This window comes from Macaca fascicularis, chromosome 15 (assembly GCF_037993035.2).
Source record: "Macaca fascicularis isolate 582-1 chromosome 15, T2T-MFA8v1.1".
Classification (NCBI taxonomy): domain Eukaryota; kingdom Metazoa; phylum Chordata; class Mammalia; order Primates; family Cercopithecidae; genus Macaca; species Macaca fascicularis.
Genome location: NC_088389.1, coordinates 11,371,349 through 11,389,414, shown reverse-complemented (window position 1 = coordinate 11,389,414; position 18,066 = coordinate 11,371,349). Strand labels below are relative to the sequence as shown.

The 18,066-nt window shown below is 47.7% G+C and overlaps 2 protein-coding genes across 12 annotated transcripts in view; one reads left to right on the top strand and one right to left on the bottom strand.

The window, feature by feature from the left end:
- The window catches only part of TTF1 (transcription termination factor 1), a 33,898-nt gene extending 27,861 nt beyond the window's left edge, over positions 1-6,037 (bottom strand). For 4 of the 10 annotated variants that reach the window (XR_012424217.1, XR_012424218.1, XR_001485387.4 and 1 more), the window contains exons 1-2: positions 5,401-6,037; positions 565-1,950 (exon numbers count right to left, since the gene is read on the bottom strand). Coding sequence is in view for 4 of the 10 variants with exons in the window: in XM_015436288.4 (XP_015291774.3) it covers positions 565-1,950; positions 5,401-5,492 (1,478 nt within the window). In the remaining 6 variants the exon portion in view is untranslated. Of the gene's footprint in view, positions 1-564; positions 1,951-5,380 lie in introns of all 10 variants that reach the window. The other 6 variants (XR_012424219.1, XR_012424220.1, XR_010581391.2 and 3 more) reach the window with 3 other exon arrangements.
- Positions 6,038-9,560: 3,523 nt separating this feature from the next.
- CFAP77 (cilia and flagella associated protein 77) overlaps positions 9,561-18,066 on the top strand; it is a 169,596-nt gene continuing 161,090 nt past the window's right edge. For both annotated transcript variants that reach the window (XM_045374021.3, XM_045374020.3), the window contains exon 1: positions 9,561-9,813. In XM_045374021.3, coding sequence (XP_045229956.1) covers positions 9,619-9,813 — 195 coding nt within the window. In that variant the 5' untranslated portion in view covers positions 9,561-9,618. The remainder of the gene's footprint in view (positions 9,814-18,066) is intronic.

The window sequence follows — 18,066 nt, the reverse complement described above, 5'->3', positions numbered from 1 at the left end:
GGGCTTTTAAATTTACTCACAGATTTTCAGGGCTGGAATAGTTCTTAGTGAAAATCGAATGTCTTATTTCACACATGAAGAAATTAAACTACCTGCCAAGTTTACTCAATTAAAGATGTATGATAGTCTGTACATCGAGGGTATATTGAGGGTCTACCTCTTGATGATTTCTGCCATTTAATATGTATGTACTGAGGCCAGGTGCGGTGGCTCACGCCTGTAATCCCAGCACTTTGAGAGGCTGAGGCGGGTGGATCGCCTGAGGGCAGGAGTTTGAGACCAGCCTGACCAACAAGGAAAAACCTCGTGTCTACTAAAAATACAAAATTAGCCAGGTGTGGTGGTGCACGCCTGTAATCTCAGCCACTTGGGAGAATCGCTTGAACCCGGGAGGCGGAGGGCACAGTGAACTGAGACCGCACCGTTGCACTCCAGCCTGGGCAACAAGAGCAAATCTCCGTCTCAAAAAAAAAAAAAAAAAAGAGTCTGTGCTAAATAAAGAGGCATGGGCAGAATCCATACAAAAGAAATATACCAGTAGCTGGCATACCACTCCCACGTTACCTTGGCACCTCTTGCATATGCTTGCTTGCTGAACAGGCCCGGGTTTTCTTTCGTCGGGGCCTGGGTTTCACACTTTCTTCCATCACTGCGCCATCACCTTCTACTGAATCAAAGAGTGTGCTCTCAGAGTTCTTACTGGACACTGGAAAACCATCACCAGACGCTATGGCCCTTTTGACAGACTTAAGCTTCCTTTTCTTAGACTTCTTCTCTGTACTGTTGGATTCCTTGAACCCTTTAAGAGCCTTCCTGCCTTCCACAATCCCAACCTCACGGCCCACCTGTGATCCTTCAGGGTATGCACTCTCAAGGCTCTCAGGCATGGCCATTGCCTCAAATTCCTGGTGATTGGACTTTTTCTTTTTTTTCTTAGACTTGTTTTTATAAGCCGGTGCTGGTAGTTCTGCAGTTTCACCACGTAGGCCCACAGCAGGCCAGGATTCCTGCGTCTCAGTCGCAACCTCGCTGCCCACTTGTGATCCTTCAGGCATGGCCAATGCCTCAGAGTCCTGGTAACTGGACTTTTTCTTCTTTTTTTTCTTAGACTTTTTTTTGTGAGTAGGTCCTAGTAGTTCTGGAGCTTCACCATCCAAGCCCACAGTAGGCCGAGATTCCTGCATATCAGGCTCAGCCTCACTGCCCGCTTGCGATCCTTCAGGCATGGCCAATGTCTCATATTCCTGGTTACTGGACTTTTTCTTTTTTTTCTTACACTTGTTCTTATGAGCAGATGCTGGTAGTTCTGTCATTTCACCCCCTGGACCTATAGAAAGCCAGGACTCCTCCTGGTGGGATTCCGACTGAGGCAGGGCATCCATTGCCCGCTGGCTCTCCTGTACAGCATCCCAGGATGCAGCTTTCCTCCGATGCTTTTTATTCTTTTTCTCCCTAATTTTATTGTGCAGTGCTTCTGATTTATGTGCATGTGACTTAGCAAGTACCTGAAATTTGTCTGTTTTAGGCTCTCCTGGTAACTTCTGTTCCATGCTCATATCAACACAAATGACATCAACATCCTTTCGAAAAGGCTTTGGTGTGTTGCTAATATTTTCTTTATCCACAAGGACAACTGTAACACCTGCTTCCTCTTCCACCTCCAAAGCACTGTATCTTCTCTTTTTTCTCTTTTTGAGTGTAGCAGTGGCATTTTCAGCATCATCATGGATTCTGGATTTTTTCAAAGGAGAAGAAATGAAATGCTGGAAATCTTTTTTCCTCTTTTTCCTCCTAGTTATTTGAGACTGTTCACTCACCAGGGAGGAGTCTCTGAAAATTTCGTGGGAATGTTTCTGAGGTCTTTCCTTATGTGCAGAATACTTTTTCTTTTTCTTGTCAGAAACTGGAGTGTGGATTTCAAATCTGCGTGATTCTCCTTCCATTTTATTCCTATATGGAAATGTGACGACAACAATGGTTTATTTTTGCTTATTTTTTTTTTTTTTTTTTTTTTGAGACAGAGTCTCGCTCTGTCACCCAGGCTGGAGTGCAGTGGCGCCATCTCGGCTCACTGCAAGCTCCACCTCCTGGGTTCACGCCATTTTCCCACCTCAGCCTCCCGAATAGCTGGGACTACAGGTGCCTGCCACCATGCCTGGCTAATTTTATTTTTGTCTTTTTAGTAGAGACGGGGTTTCACCGTGTTAGCCAGGATAGTCTCTATCTCCTGACCTCGTGATCCACCCATCTCAGCCTCCCAAAGTGCTGGGATTACAGGCGTCAGCCACCGGTGCTGGCCTATTTTTGCATTTTAAACATAGCCTCAGGGGAAAAAAATCACAGCAAAATGAAATTGTATGACAAATGACAAGCCTGTAGTCATGATTACAAATTTTATATTATTCTAGATACACAGGTGGCTCACTGGAATTCTGTCTGGTCCCACCGCCTTTATGATGGAGAAAAAAATAGTTAACAGAGAACAACAGTGCCCTGTCCCCCACAGCCTCACCTCTGACTCATCTGTCCAACTCTGCGTTTAAGCCACAAGCAGCTTGTTTTGGTTCCTCAAACACGCCACAACCTTTCCCCCCAGCTCTCCATGACATTCTCTCCACTGTCTCCCCACCCTCCTTGCCTCTTGCCACCTTCAGAGCTTGGTTTGAAGATCAGTTCTTCAAGAAAGTTTTCCCTGATTCCTTAGGCTTGGCCTGATTCCCAAGTAACATACTTTCATATTTAAAAAATAAACACTTAGTCATTTACAGGCTGTCTTCTCTGCTTAAAAAAAAAAAAAAAAAAAAAAGAAAAAAGAAAAAAAAGAAAACAAGGAAGAAAAAGATGGTTTATCTGTCTTGTTCCCCTCTGTGTTTCTACCACGGAGAAGCCATTAGACCCCATTAGAGTGCAGGATCCTGGCCGGGCGCGGTGGCTCAAGCCTGTAATCCCAGCACTTTGGGAGGCCGAGACGGGCGGATCACGAGGTCAGGAGATCGAGACCATCCTGGCTAACACGGTGAAACCCCATCTCTACTAAAAAAATACAAAAAACTAGCCGGGCGAAGTGGCGGGCGCCTGTGGTCCCAGCTACTCGGGAGGCTGAGGCAGGAGAATGGCGTAAACCCGGGAGGTGGAGCGTGCAGTGAGCTGAGATCCGGCCACTGCACTCCAGCCTGGGCGACAGAGCCAGACTCAGTCTCAAAAAAAAAAAAAAGAAAAAAAAAAAGAGTGCAGGATCCACAAAAGGGCTTCGCAGTGGGGATATCAGGTATCCACTGACCTCAAACCAGAAGTCAGCCTCTTTGTGAAAGAAGTTGGATATGCCTTGTTAGTGTCCAACAAAGAGCAAACATTCTGCAAAACACTGGAATAAATTTCATAAGCCACTAACGTTAATACTCACATATCAGGTGTGTGCACTTGGAATTAAAATACAGTAACAGAAACGCACTTTCCAAAAGAGATGATTACAAATATAATTTTGCAAACATGTCTTATTGTTCTCTTTGCTCTGTGTTGCTTCTGGGTTTCATTTGTTTTTAGATTTTATTTTTGGCTAAATAACACATTTACATGGTACAAAAATCAAAATAATCTTCATATTTCTTCTCCTTTCTTACACAGAAGGTAACAGCTATATATTGTGATCTGCACTTGCTATTTTTCCTTAACAGACCCCAGAGCTCTCTCTATATCAGCGGTCTTTAAAGTCTGAATGCTAAGCATATTTTCTACAGAAGCTACCTAGTTTATCCTGGGTAGTAAATATCAACTGTATTAGACAAGAAATAGGTCACTCCCCCAAGTCTAACACACCTGCTTGTGCTGCCACATCCTCTCTCTCTCACTTGCTGCAACAAAGGAAGTGTCCCTTCTTCTGTCAAAGGCTATTTCCTTCTGTTATAGGAAGGAAAATGTGTGCTGGCTCCCAACCCCCTCCTGCCTTCTCAGAGAGATAGTGGTCCCCCAGGTACCCCATCTCTCTCCTGTATCTTCAGCCTGTGTTTTCTAGTAAAACACCAATAATATTTAATCTCCTCTAACTTAAAAAAAAAAAAAAGCAACTGTCGTCTAACCCTAAGTCTCATCCAGCTGTTCTCTTTCTTCCCCTTCACAGCAACATTCCTGATAGAGAAATCACTCTTTTCATTACCTCACCTTTCATCCACTTATTAACCCACATCCTTGGAGCTCCCACCCCACTACTCCACTGAGACTGCTCCAGCAAGAGTGTCCTTAAAGCCACTAACTTCAACAGATGCTTTTCAGGCCCATCTTTTAGGACCTCTTAATAAATCACAAACAGAACAGATTATTATTATTTTTTGAGACGGAGTCTCGCTCTGTCGCCCAAGCTGGAGTGCAGTGGCGTGATCTTGGCTCACTGCAAGCTGTGCCTCCCGGGTTCACGCCATTCTTCTGCCTCAGCCTCCAGAGTAGCTGGGACTACCGGTGACCGCCACAACGCCCGGCTAATTTTTTTGTATTTTTTAGTAGAGACAGAGTTTCACTGTGTTAGCCAGGATGGTCTCAATCTCCTGACCTCATGATCCACCCACCTCGGCCTCCCAAAGTGCTGGGATTACAGGCGTGAGCCACCGCGCCCGGCTTATTTCTTTCTTTCTTTTTTTTGGAGACAGAATCTCACTCTGTCACCCAGGCTGGAGTGCAGTGGCGCGATCTCAGGTCACTGCAACCTCCGCCTCCCGGGTTCAAGCGATTCTCCTGCTTCAGCCTCCGGAGTAGAAGCTGGGATTACAGGAACACGCCACCAATCCCGGCTAATCTTTTTATTTTTAGTAGAGACGGGGTTTTGCCATGTTGGCCAGTCTGGTCTTGAACTCCTGACCTCAGGTGACCCACCTGCCTCGGCCTCCCAAAGTGTCAGGATTACAGGCGTAAACCACAGCGCCCAGCCTTGATTTCTTTATATAACATTTCCCCTTCCATCAGTTCCTTTCCTTCTTTTTTGTAAATACTTCCTCTGGTCTCTGGAGCCTAGTACAACCTTCTAAACATATAGTCTCTCCCTGCTAAAAACTTTTTAGAGTTCCCCTGTTATTCTTAAGATAAAGTCAAAATCCTCACAGACCTGCAAAGGTCTTCATTTCTTCATAATCTAGCCTAGAGATGGAGAGAGGTAGGTCCATGCCTACTTCTCTACCTCTCACTTCTCTCTAGGTTTCAGAAACCCTGCTTTTTTCAGTTCCCACCACACTTCTGGCAGTTATAATATGATCGGCTTCTTGAGGGCTGGAATTTTGGCCACCTTGCTCCCAAATGGCTCCCCAGTGCTCCAAACATATTGAAAGAACGGATATACATTTATCCCCCCTTACTCAGAACATACACTTCCCGCCCTGCAGATATGTGCTCAAACCTGGTCCCGGATTCTCTCACCGCCTTTGAGGTGCCAGAAAAACCCCGCTCCGCTTCCAGGTGGGCGCTCCAGGGCTGAGAGGGGAGGAACTAACCAGATGTGAATTCTCCATCTTCTCACTCCCAAAGACCCAAGCCTCGGCCAGGCGCGGTGGTTCACGCCTGTAATCCCAGCACTTTGGGAGGCTGAGGCGGGTTGATCACCTGAGGTCTGGAGTTCGAGACCTGCCTAGCCAACATGGTGAAACCCCGTCTCTACTAAAAATACAAAAATTACCTAGGCGTGGTGGCGAGCGCCTATAATCCCAGCTACTTGGGACGCTGAGGCAGGAGAATCGCTTGAAACCAGGAGGCGGAGGTTGCAGTGAGCCGAGATCGCACCACCGCACTCCAGCCTGGGCGACAAGAGCAAGACTCCATCTTTAAAAAAAGAAAAAAAAAAGACCCAAACCTCAGTTTCCCCAAGATAAGGCCTGGGGCGAAGACGCGGCCTGGAGACCTCAGGCCAAAAGGCGGGTCTCCCAGAAGACGGGGAAATCCACCACCCTACGCTGGGTTTTTACGTGCGCATTTTGAAATGCAGAAACAACTAACAAAGGCGCTTTCAACTTACCCTCCAAAAGCGCTGCCACCTTTCTCCCAACCCGGAAGTGCTGCTGTTGAGGAAGCGGAAGTAGTAGTGCGTCGCCTTCCGGCCCCCTCGGCGTCACGCTGTCATGGTAACACGGCTGCCGCTAGGCAGTGGAAGCGCGCGCAGTTGTCTACCCATTTTCCTTCTAGGTCCTTTAGAGGTCAGGTGGGGTAGAGCGTGCTCCTAAAACGAAGAAAGTAGGACAGAATGCCCCTCCATTGACGTACTAATGCATGCGTGCATTCCATTTATTCCAGTTTTTGGTGAACTCCAGGAACAACTTGGGAAGACAGATGACAAATCAACTAAGATAATTTCAGATTATCTTGTAAGAAAAATAAAATAGGGTAACATGATGGAGAGTGACTAGGGGACAGTGGGTATTACTTTAGATGTAAGGGAGGGCTCACTGAGGAGTGACATTTGAGCTGAGTTTTTGGTGAACTCCAGGAACAACTTGGGAAGACAGATGACAAACAAAGCAACTAAGATAATTTCTGATTACCTTGTGAGGAAAATAAAATAGGGTAACATGATGGAGAGTGACTAGGGGACAGTAAGTGCTACTTCAGATGTAAGGGAGGGCTCACTGAGGAGTGACATTTGAACTGAGTTCTAAATGAAAAGGGCAGGCAAAAAATCTAGACAGAAGAGTGTTCCAGGCTGGAAGTGAATGGAAAAGTCCTGAACTTGGTTGGTGGAGGACCTGGGAGAAGACCAGAGCAGCTGGAGCAGAGAGTGAATTCACAGAGTGAACCCACAGGGTGACAGGTCGCACACGCCCAGCCTAAGTGAATGCATGTGAATGCAGGGGAGGGGGTAGGAGATGAAGTCAGAGGTCTGCAGGTGCAGAGTCTGATGGATGTTAAGCTTGGATGAAGTCTTAGAAGGTTAGAGCTGGCAGGAGTTTGGAGATCTATCCCAGTCTTCCCATTTCAACAGAGTCCTGAAAAGACCTAGCTAAAAGGGCAGCTTTAACCTGGCTATCAATTCAAGGCCATTATATTTACCAACCAAACGTTTAACCTTTTTGGATAGGGAACATATACGATATAGGCAACAAGTTTTCTCACTTAATCCTTGTAGGTATCTATGAGGTATTATTAATCCCACCTTGTGGATAAGAAACCTGGGTTTACAGTAACTTGTCAAAGGTGACTTAAATGGGCCAGCCAGAAATCAGACCTATGCTCTTTCTACTACTCCACTATCTTGCCCCTCACTGTTCCACCTGACTTCTATGTGATCTGCCAAGTGTCTTTGATTTAAAAATGCACAACCTATGCTTCCATGAAAGTCTGGAAGGGAAGCAGGTTGGAGAAACGATGAACCTATATATGCTGCTCTGGGACGTGGATGTGCAGTTGGAGCTCTGTCTGGAGAAGTCTGTAAATGTGGTGGTGTCCACTGTTGATACGTAAGGCCTTGAAGTCCAGGTTCGTCATTGGTGTCACGTGTTCTGTGGTGAGCCCACTTACCCAGAGCCTTGTGGTACTAGTGATGCATGAATGAACCCACAAAAGGCTGGCACTAGAGGAGAGATTAGAGATCATACAGGTTAGTGGTTTCCAATCCTCCTCCAACTGCACCAATCACTTGGGAAGCTTTTTTGTTTTGTTTTATTTTAAATGTAGATTCTCAACTTTGCAATGGATTTTATAATAAACACTATTGTATCACATTAAAATCTTCAGACATGATAATGACATTGTAGTTATACATGGGAATGTCCTTGCTACCTGATGAAGTAACTAGGGTTAAATATGGTATTGACAGATACTTTTTCAGGTGATTTTGTATTGTGTGTATGTGCATACTCACACACTCACAGAGAGAGAGCAAGAAAATGTGGCCACTGCTGGGGATGGGTGAATCTGTTAGTCCAAATTACACCATTTTGTAAGCCCCCTGCCATTTCACAGCCCTTGCTTAGAGTGAAACATTCCTCAGGGGTTCAGGCGGTGAGAAACAGCATGCCTCTTATCATATTCTGCTGGGAGAAAGTGCCAGGAACATCACATTCCACCAGAACAAAGTCCAAACTGCCTCATCATGGGAATACCTTATCAACATCTTCCCAGGCAGTAGGCTATTCCCCCCGGGGCCCCTCCCTGCCCAGGCCTATAATTTCCCCAGCTTGTAAGCAGCGGTGGGCACTGCCATTCAGCTGGTCTCCCACCTCTGTAGGTCTTATGCTGGACATAAAGCCTGCATTTGCTGTAGAGCCGCCACTCTTTCTTTAACCCTCCCCTTCCCTTCAAAATCTAACAGAATCTAGGTGAAGCCTATATGTATTTTCATTGTATTCTTCTTTTGACTTTCAACTTTTCTATAGGTTTGAACTTTTTCACAAAGTTGGGGGTGGGTGGTTAAGGGGTTTTTTAAAAATGCAGCATCTGTCCTGGTGAGGTGGCTCATGTCATTATCAGAGCAAGACTCTGTCTCTTAAAAAAAAAAAAAAAAAGAAAAAAAAGAGAGCCTCAGGTGACATTTCCAGATATTCTGATTCAGTGAGTCCTGTGAATCTTCGTTCTTCTTTTTTTGGCACACATTCTCATTCTGTCATCCAGACTGGAATGTAGTTGCCCAAACACAGCTCATTGTAGTCTCAACCTCCTCCAGCGATCCTCCTGCCTCAGCCTCCCCATAACTGGGACCACAGGTGTGTGCCACTACACCTGGCTAATTTTTTAAATTTTTGGTAGAGATGAGACCTCACCATGTTGTCCAGGCTGGTCTCAAACTCCTGGCCTCAGGCCATCCTCCCTCCTAGGCTTCCCAAAGCAATGGGATTACATGGGTGAGCCACCGAGCCCAGCCCAAATCTGTATTTTTCAATTTCCCTTCATTCTGTTGCTTAAATTTGGGAACCATTGGTCTAATCCAACTCTAGACTTTCCTTGTCACCCATCTCACAGGACAAAAAAAAAAAAAAAAAAAAAAAAAAAAAAAGCCCATTGGATCCAACGAGTCCTCCCAGTGGGTCAGCCTCAGCATCACGCTTGGAATGCCTTTCGTGCTTTCTCTCGGGTGTGTGTGCGGCGCAAGGAGTAGAGGTGGGGAGGGTTTGTGAGTGGAATGGGGGTGAGCAGAGGATGGAGTCTTTGACTTGAAAGACTAGTGTAAATGACCCTCTAAGAGCCATGCCGCTTTAAACGCAACCCACTGGAGATTCTCGGTTCTCCTGTATCGATTCAGGAAAACTCCAAACAATTCCACACTGGTAGCCACCAAGAGTTTCTTGAAAGAAAAGTACAAGCCGAGCCGGGCTCTGTTGGCGTCCCGTCGCCAAGGAGACGGGCCGTTGCATTCGTCCTCCAGGGGTGGTCTTGGTTTTCTTTCCTCTCCCAGTCCGCAGCGCGGGGCCCAGGAGACGCCCTGAGGATCCGGCGGGGCTTCTTCAGGGCTCCGGAGCTCTTTGCAATTAGGAGCCGGCGCGAGGGGGGCGCGCCTGGCTCCAGAGGGGTCCTGGCATCTGAGTTTCCCCCCTAGGATCCCGGTGGTGCGGCCCGGGTCGCCCGGCAGGCGCCTGGGAGCTCCCAGCTGGCCTGGACTTGGGGAAGCGCGCCCAACCCAGCCCGCGGGCCGACTCCCCGGCGACCCCAAGGATGCCAGAGGGCAGGAACGCCGGCCTGGACCCCACGCGATGGAGGAAGCAGCAGCAGCCTGTGCGCCGCACGGTCAGCCATGTCTGCCCGCCCCCGCGGCGGCCCCTGACCGTGGCGGACATCCGTCCCGGCATGGAGAACGAGCGGCTGGGGGTCGTGCGGGACTCCATGTTTCAGAACCCCCTCATCGTCAAGGTGAGCACCCCACGTCCACCGCGCTTTCGCGGTCGCCGGCTCCGGGCACCCACGCCGCCGGGGGTCCCCACCCGCCGCGCCCTGGCCCCTCGGCCCGGGGTCCGAGCGCAGCGTGGGAAGCTCCAGCTCTGGTCCAGACAGGCTTGAACCACCGTGCAGGTCGCGTCGCCTCTCTGAGCCTCGGTTTCCCCATCCTCACAGTGGGATGATAATGGCACCACTAAAGGGACTGATTGGGAAGACTGAATAAGGGTAATTTCTGCGGGACCCCGGGACAGAGCCTGACATGGGGTAAGCCTGCAATGGGGGCTGCTGTGGTTTCCCACAGAGTGAACCCCACAGGGTGAGAGGTCGCACACGCCCAGCCTAAGTCCTGGCTGCCAGCACTCCTAGGGTAAAGGCCGCCTCTCCCGTTCCTCTGCACGCCTGGGGTACGTCTATGCAGCGGAGGCTCCGTGTCTGTCCTGGAAGCATCACGTCGAATATTCATTTCCGTCCGATCATACTTATTTCTCACCTAAATTACAACCCTAAGAGAAAAAAAGCAGTTTTTGGCCTAGGAGGCTCCGCAGACAAGAATGAGGGAACTGCGATTTCGGGCTAGATCACATTGCGCTTCCCTCCTCCCCACCTTTAGCCTCGCTTCCCGCTGATGGGAAACCAACACTGCTGTGGCGGCCACACCTTCCCGGGGGCTACGGGAGAGGTCAGGCTGAGGCTTGGGGGTCGGGGAGCAAGCCTCGGGGCGAATTTATCTTGCGCCGCTGGAGGGCAGTGCGCCTTTAAAAATGCGCTCCGCGTCCCAGGTGCGGGAGTGGAAGGCGCAGGTGGTAACCGTGGATTCAGCAACAATTATTTGTGTGACCGCCAGGCGCTGAATAGAGCCCAGAGGTGGTGGTGGCGATTTGTTTTTGTTTTGGGGAAAAGGAAACCCGTGCTAGAATTAACTGAGTTAATTGGCTCCTGGCAAAACATTGACTCCCTCCTCTTGCCTTCCCTAAACTCGGTCCTGCAGAGGAGGAAAGATACTGCCCAGGTGCAGGCTGCAGCTGGGGGAGGCTGACTTACCGTGCTCGTGCCTTTCCATCGAATAGGCCCCTTGGGCCCCTCAAAGTGGAACAAGGTCCTTCACTTACTTCTAGATGAGAAGAGCCACTCTCAGTGGACAGGCAGGACAGGCAGGTGGGGCTCACTATTCTTGTATCAAGGAGAGAATCACGCCCGCCACCTCTGACTACCTACGTTAAGGTTAGGTCGTTGCTTTTGTTCAAGTAGTTAGTAGGGAGCCAACTTCTTCCTACTGAAGTGTAGAGTGAGGGCATATGGAGTTATTCTCCATGGTGAGTTAGCATGTGGTGCCCACGCTGAGCGATATGTACGTACACACACGTACATGCATATGCATTTGTGTATGCGCCTATATACATACGGTTTACATCTATGATGTATACATGCACGCATATGTATAATATACATGTACATATGTGTAAGATGTATGTACATATATGTAAATTTCCCCCTTCTTTTCCTTTTTCCTTTTGCTTCCCCCGACCCATCCAGCTATATCGAGGACAGCATTTGGCCTCTGGATGGCACTAGCTGAACAGCTTCCAGGACCGATTCAATCCCCGATTTCTGAACCCAAGCTTAGGGTTGGAAAATGTACAGGAGATGACTCACCCACGACTGGGGTTCTGTCTTCAGGGCACGAGATGCAGAGCGGGTCTGCCCTGGCTCCTGGTGACCATGCTGGAGCAGCAGAGACCCACTTCCAGGCTCCCGCTCTCTGAAGATGGAGCCTGGGGTTCTCTTCTTCCATCAGGGGCCGCCAGGGGGCAGCCTTTACCTCTGGCTTTCCTTAGTGGGTTCTTCAGGGTCCGTAAGGTACTTTCTGGAGCAGTTAAGGTGACATCCACTTTTCGGTATTTACCATGTCATATAATATTAGAATATCTTATAACTGTAGAGGTCAAAACCTGACCTAAATAGAAGTTGGCAGAGAAATTGACCACAAAAGGGAAGCTTGACCGTTACCTTTTCCAGACCCCTTTTGCAAATGAGCACACTGAGGCCACCTCTGTTTTGTTTGTTTTTTGTTTTTGTTTTTGTTTTGCTGAAGGTTTTGGCAGAGCTTGGGTTTGCAGCTTCGTTGGCTAACTCCCATCCCAGCATTATTTTTACCACTCCAAACAGCTTCCTATATTATTATTTTTTAAATTATGAAACAACTTTGGTGTTTTTGACTTTAAAGAAAAAGGGAAAATGGAAAATATGTGAGGTTGGGGAGCTTTAAGATTTTTTTCTTTGCATGTTATGGAAATTTCTGTTGAGCTCGGCTTGTGGATTTCTTCATTGTGGCATGTCAGTTTCACCACCACAGATTTTCAGATCCCCGTGGTAGCCTGTGCCTCACCGCTATGTATGGTAGAGGTTGGGAGTGCACTCTGCCTTAGTGTCTTTAGGAGGGTCATTAGAACTAAAGTATATGTTGGTTTTGTCTAAGTCTGAACCTGAAGGTGTGCATCTATATTGGAAGACTATAGCACCTTAGAAATAGGTATTTATTCTACCGCATTGGGGGGTTGTTTCTTGGGTTGCTTTCTCCAATGAATAGGATCAGCATTTTTTTTTTTTTTCATTTAAAATGTAGAAACACTGACTGAACAAACTCAACAGTGTTATTTCACATCCATAAAATTTACCAGGATGTATACACATCAGTTATTCAAGAACATGTTGGCCGAGCGCGGTGGCTCAAGCCTGTAATCCCAGCACTTTGGGAGGCCGAGACGGGTGGATCACGAGGTCAGGAAATCAAGATCATCCTGGCGAACACGGTGAAACCCCGTCTCTACTAAAAAATACAAAAAACTAGCCGGGCGAGGTGGAGGGCGCCTGTAGTCCCAGCTACTTGGGAAGCTGAGGCAGGAGAATGTCGTAAACCCAGGAGGCGGAGCTTGCAGTGAGCTGAGATCCAGCCACTGCACTCCACCCTGGGCGACAGAGCGAGACTCCGTCTCAAAAAAAAAAAAAAAAAAAAAAGAACGTGTCTGCAAAATGCCACTGTAACCAAATGAAAAGTGAAAAACTGAAACATCCAAGCAGGTATTTTATCTACAAATGCTCAACAATCATTTGCCTCATTTAAAACCAAGTCAACTGGTTATTTAATAGGAGTGATTGAATCAAGTCGGTGTTTTACGTGGCCACAAAAGATGTAAATATTTTCCATTAGAAAGGGTTTCGACTCTAGTGTAGACAGTGATGTGCAGTTAGCCAGTTTTCCTTCAAATGTGACTCTGGGAAGAATAAAATTAAATAGAGAAAGAACCAAGCTTCTCCCTGCTTGGTTCTCATTTCTCCAGAATTCTGTGACTCCACACAGAATCCTGCTACAATAGCCTTCAAGACTCCTTCACAAAACCTGTCAGGGTTGCACCTTTCTTGCCATCGGAACTCAGCTGATAACCTGTCAATACAATTATAGGGAGAGACTGCTTGGTTTGCTCCCCTGACAGCCTTGGATCTTCTGTCGCCCTGGAGAGGCTGCCTATGTACAGGGGTGGGTGGAATTTATGGAATCGAGCACCCTTAGAAAGTGCAAATGATCCTGGCACCTGATATTTTCATAATTTATTACTGATTTTGTTTTTCTGTGGGGTTTTATGTAACCAACAAGAAGTGCATGCATTTGTAAAATAGAGTCATAGAATAGATACAGCATTTGGGGCTGGAGGGAATCTTACAGACATCTAGTCCACCTCCTTTTTTGAGGAGCTCAAGGCCCAGTGAGGGGAACAGACTCATCCAAGGTGCTATCCTCACCTGGTGGCAGAAGTGGGATGAGACTCAGGTCTCCTGGCTTCCAGCCCCACGTTCTTTTGGCTACAACATACGATTAATTAACCAAAGACAGTCCAGGTTGGTAACATCCTGTATAGCAGGCAGTCAAACAGTGTTCACAGATGAACCAGATTCCAATATCATTTCATTCAATGTTCCTTCCAAAGTGAGCTCTACTGATTTCTTAGGACTTGTTGACAGCCAAGAAATATTTGTTGAAAGTTTACCAAGTGCCCAGTGCCACCCTAAGCTTTCCTGGGGGCATAGAAAGAAGTTTAGAATTCAGCGTTGCTGAGTTTCACAGGAGTCAACCATTTACTATTTAGCTGGGGAGATGGGATACATACACACGTTTATAAACGTTCAGATAGAGATGAACGCAAAGAGGCAGGCAGCTTAGCACAGCACCTGCCGTAAGGAAAGCTCTTGGGAAATGTTAGCTCTTATTCACACACACACACACACACACACACACACACACACACACACACACACACACAGAGGCATGTATGCACAAATAAGACAGGCATTGTGATGCGTCTCCACCCCCATAGTTTTCAAGTGAGCTACATTGCCCAGAGAGTTCAGATTTGTGGGAAGGGAGCTCTGGGCAGGTCTCAGGAACCTGGAACCAGACCTTGAAACGTGAAAAAGCAGAGCTGGGAAAGTCATTCAGCTCAATTCCACCCTCCTCAGCTCCTAAATGCTTGTAGGTTTTCACCCCAACTTGAGTCCTAGTTTACAAGACCCAGTGCTGCTGCTGGGATCATTATCATTATCATCACGAGGAAGCGTTTATTTAGAGCCAGTGTGTTCAAATTGGATGCTCTACAAAATTAGGCAACCACACCATGCCCACTAATAGCTTAACATCTCTAATAAATATTGATGCCGGCGAACATAAAGGCACGGAGAGAGACCAGCACAAAGAAGGCAGACAAAAGCACAGTTGTACAAATATCCCAGCGTGGGTCAGTATATTTATGACATTTGAGTACAATCTGAAAATGTGACATGCAGCTTTATTGTTGAAGAGAATATACCCCTGATTGCTCCAATCCTTTTACATTCAATTACAATGTAATAGGAGAAAATAAAACCTTAGGAAGGGATTAAAAAATGAGCTGCCCATTCTAACGGCCCCATCTTGGAGGGCCAGTGGATCGGTTTCATTTTTCTAGAGAGTGCTGTGGGTTGATCCATCCTTGCAACTCTCTCCCTCTTGGCCCTTTTTTCTTCTTTTTAAACCAAAGCCTCCCGCTTCCGGGTGCCCAGTTACATCCTTCAGTGAGTCGGGCTGAGGCAGGAAACTAACTCCCCTGCCCAGCCCCTTGGCCATTTCAGAAAGCCGAGCTGCCCCCTTCCCCAGCTTGTCACCACCCTGGGGCAGCCGCTGCCCTGCCGGAGGAGCCCGCTGTCCTCTTTGTCCCTCTGAAGAAGGTGTGCTTTGGCTTTGAAGCATTAATTAAGCGCAGACCTCAGCCCTAAGCACTTGGGTTCCTCCTGTTGAACTCAGCACCTCCCGATTACGTGGCTCTCAGAACACTGCAGTGGCGTGGCGGGAAGGCCGTTCCTCCAGAATAATTCTGAGACTGGAGTGAACTTATCAGAGGTCCCTTCTCACACCTTCCAGAGCGTTCCAGGCTCCAGTGTTGCTCACTGTATAATCCGGCCTGCTTGCTCCTTCTCTTGAAAGACAAAGTTTTCTTCATTTTAAAATGACCCTGTGGGTGAAATTTCAAACCCCATTTTCTATTGCAGTGGTTTGCACACTGCTCTGTGGTCTTCAGGAGCACTGGAGGTCTCGTAAAATGTCCGATTCAAACAGCCTTTTAAGAAAATGCATCTTTATATTTAAAGTTTAATAAAAACATCAATACAATTAAACGTATTTTATATCAAATGCTAACAATGGAGACCACCAACATGTTAGCTATGCTTGAAGTTTGCTAGCTTTGGGGTGTTAGTTCTGTGTGTGTGTGTAATGCATGTAAATGTGTCACAGACAATGAACATTGTAACCAGGCATAGGACTTTGGGCTGAGTGAATCCCTTCGAGTAGGACAGTGTGCAGAGGGCTTTGCAGTGGTCCCTGAGACCTGGGTTGGGTTAAACCTTAGACCCATCTGCTGGGCTCTCACTCCTGCCTCAAGAATCTCAGGTTGGTTGGGCAAAAACAAGGGAAGGCACACAGTCACACTCATCCAGTGCCTGGTTGATTTTGGCATGTGCCATAACTGTTGAGTGCTTCTCATCTGATCTTTCGTATTCTTTTTTTTTTTTGAGACAAAGTTTTGCTCTCGTTGCCCAGGCCGGAGTGCAGTGGCCTGATCTCGGCTCACCACAACCTCTGCCTCCCCAGTTCAAGGGATTCTGCTGCCTCAGCCTCCCTAGTAGCTGGGATCACAGGCATGCGCCACCACGCCAGGCTAATTTTGTACGTTTTTTTTAGTAGAGACGGGGTTTCTCCATGTTGGTCAGGCTGGTCTCGAACTCCCAACCTCAGGTGATCCACCCACCTCAGTGCTGGGATTACAGGCGTGAACTACCACGCCCGGCCAGGCTGGAGTGCAGTGGTGCAGTCTCACTCCCTGCAGCCTCCACCTCCTGGGTTCAAGTGATTCTCCTGCCTCAGCCACCCGAGTAGCTGGGATAATAGGCATATACCACCACGCCCAGCTAATTTTTGTATTTTTAGTAGAGACGGGGTTTCACCATGTTGGCCAGGCTGGTCTCGAACTCCTGACCTCAAGTGATCTGCCCGCTTTGGCCTCCCAAAGTGCTGGGATTACAGGCGTGAGCCACTGCGCCCGGCTGATCTTTTGTATTAGTTTTTTTAAAATGCCAGCATTTGTTGGTCATTGGTAATGATTCAACTTTAAATAAAATTGTCCTTGGAATCTTCCTTCAAGCTCCTGCATCAGTATGTGAAGACCACAGTATAAATGAGGAGGGCTGTTAAAATGATTCCAGACTGCAGCTTTTGTTTTCTTTCTTTTCTTTTTTTTTTTTTTGAGATGGAGTCTCGCTCTATCGCCCAGGCAGGAGTGCAGTGGCGCAGTCTCGGCTCACTGCAACCTCTGCCTCCCGGTTCAAGCAATTCTCTTGCCTCAGCCTTCCGAGTAGCTGGGATTTCAGGCTCCTGCCACCACGCCCAGCTAATTTTTGAACTTTTAGTAGAAACGGGGTTTCACCATGTTGGCCGGGCTGTTCTCGAACCCCTGACCTCATGATCCACCTACCTTGTCCTCCCAAATTGCTGGGATTACAGGCATGAGCCACCACGCCTGGCCACAGCTTTTGTTTTCACGCAACCACAAAAGATACCGAAATAGGTTGGTTGCCCAGGCAAATAGAAAATTGCAGCTACTTCAGCAGAGAGGAAGGCCAGTGGTGTGGTATAGATGTCAGGTTGGAGCCAGCAGATCCTGGAATGAGTTCTGTCTCAGCCACTTACTGGCTCTGCCACCCACGAGACGACTTACCCTTTAAGCCTCGGTTTCCCCTACTTTAAAATGTAATGGTAATAGCACCCTAGCATGGGAGAGTTTTGAGGATTCAATGAGACAATGCAGGCAGGGTCTGCCCCAGGAAAGAGCTTAATAAGTGAGCATTTTGTTATTTTCCTTTATCCTGAGTCCAAATATTTATGTTTCTCAAAGCTACCTTATTGTTCTCAGCAATTGAAGTCAACGTTAAATGTCTGAACTTATAAAGAAATGGAGAATGAGACAAATCCACCTAAGTGCTTACAGTTTTTCCCCCTTTCTGTTCTCACTGAAAAATACTGTTACCCGGCCGGGCGCGGTGGCTCACGCCTGTAATCCCAGCACTTTGGGAGGCTGAGACGGGCGGATCACGAGGTCAGGAGATCGAGACCATCCTGGCTAACACGGTGAAACCCCGTCTCTACTAAAAATACAGAAAAAATTAGCTGGGCGTGGCGGCGGGCGCCTGTAGTCCCAGCTACTCGGGAGGCTGAGGCAGGAGAATGGCGGGAACCCGGGAGGCGGAGCTTGCAGTGAGCTGAGATCGCGCCACCGCACTCCAGCCTGGGCGACAGAGCGAGACTCCGTCTCAAAAACAAAAACAAAAACAAAAAAAACCCCCAAAATACTGTCACCCACCTCATCTTGTGTTACCTGTGGCCATGTACCCTGGCAGATGGGTGTGCCCTAGTTGCCAGTGATGAGTGCCGAGCTTACCCCTTGAGGATTCTTGGGGAAGTGGCTTAATTTCTTAGCCTGGGTTTCCTGATTTGGAGTTTGGGTACTAAGACCTACCCTACCTACATCTCAAGGTTGTAACGTGGTTGGATTCAAATGAGATACTATATGATGGAAGAGATTATGGCGAAGTGGAATGAGGTCAGGGGTTCTTAATTGAGGGGGGCAGTTTTGCTCCCCAGGA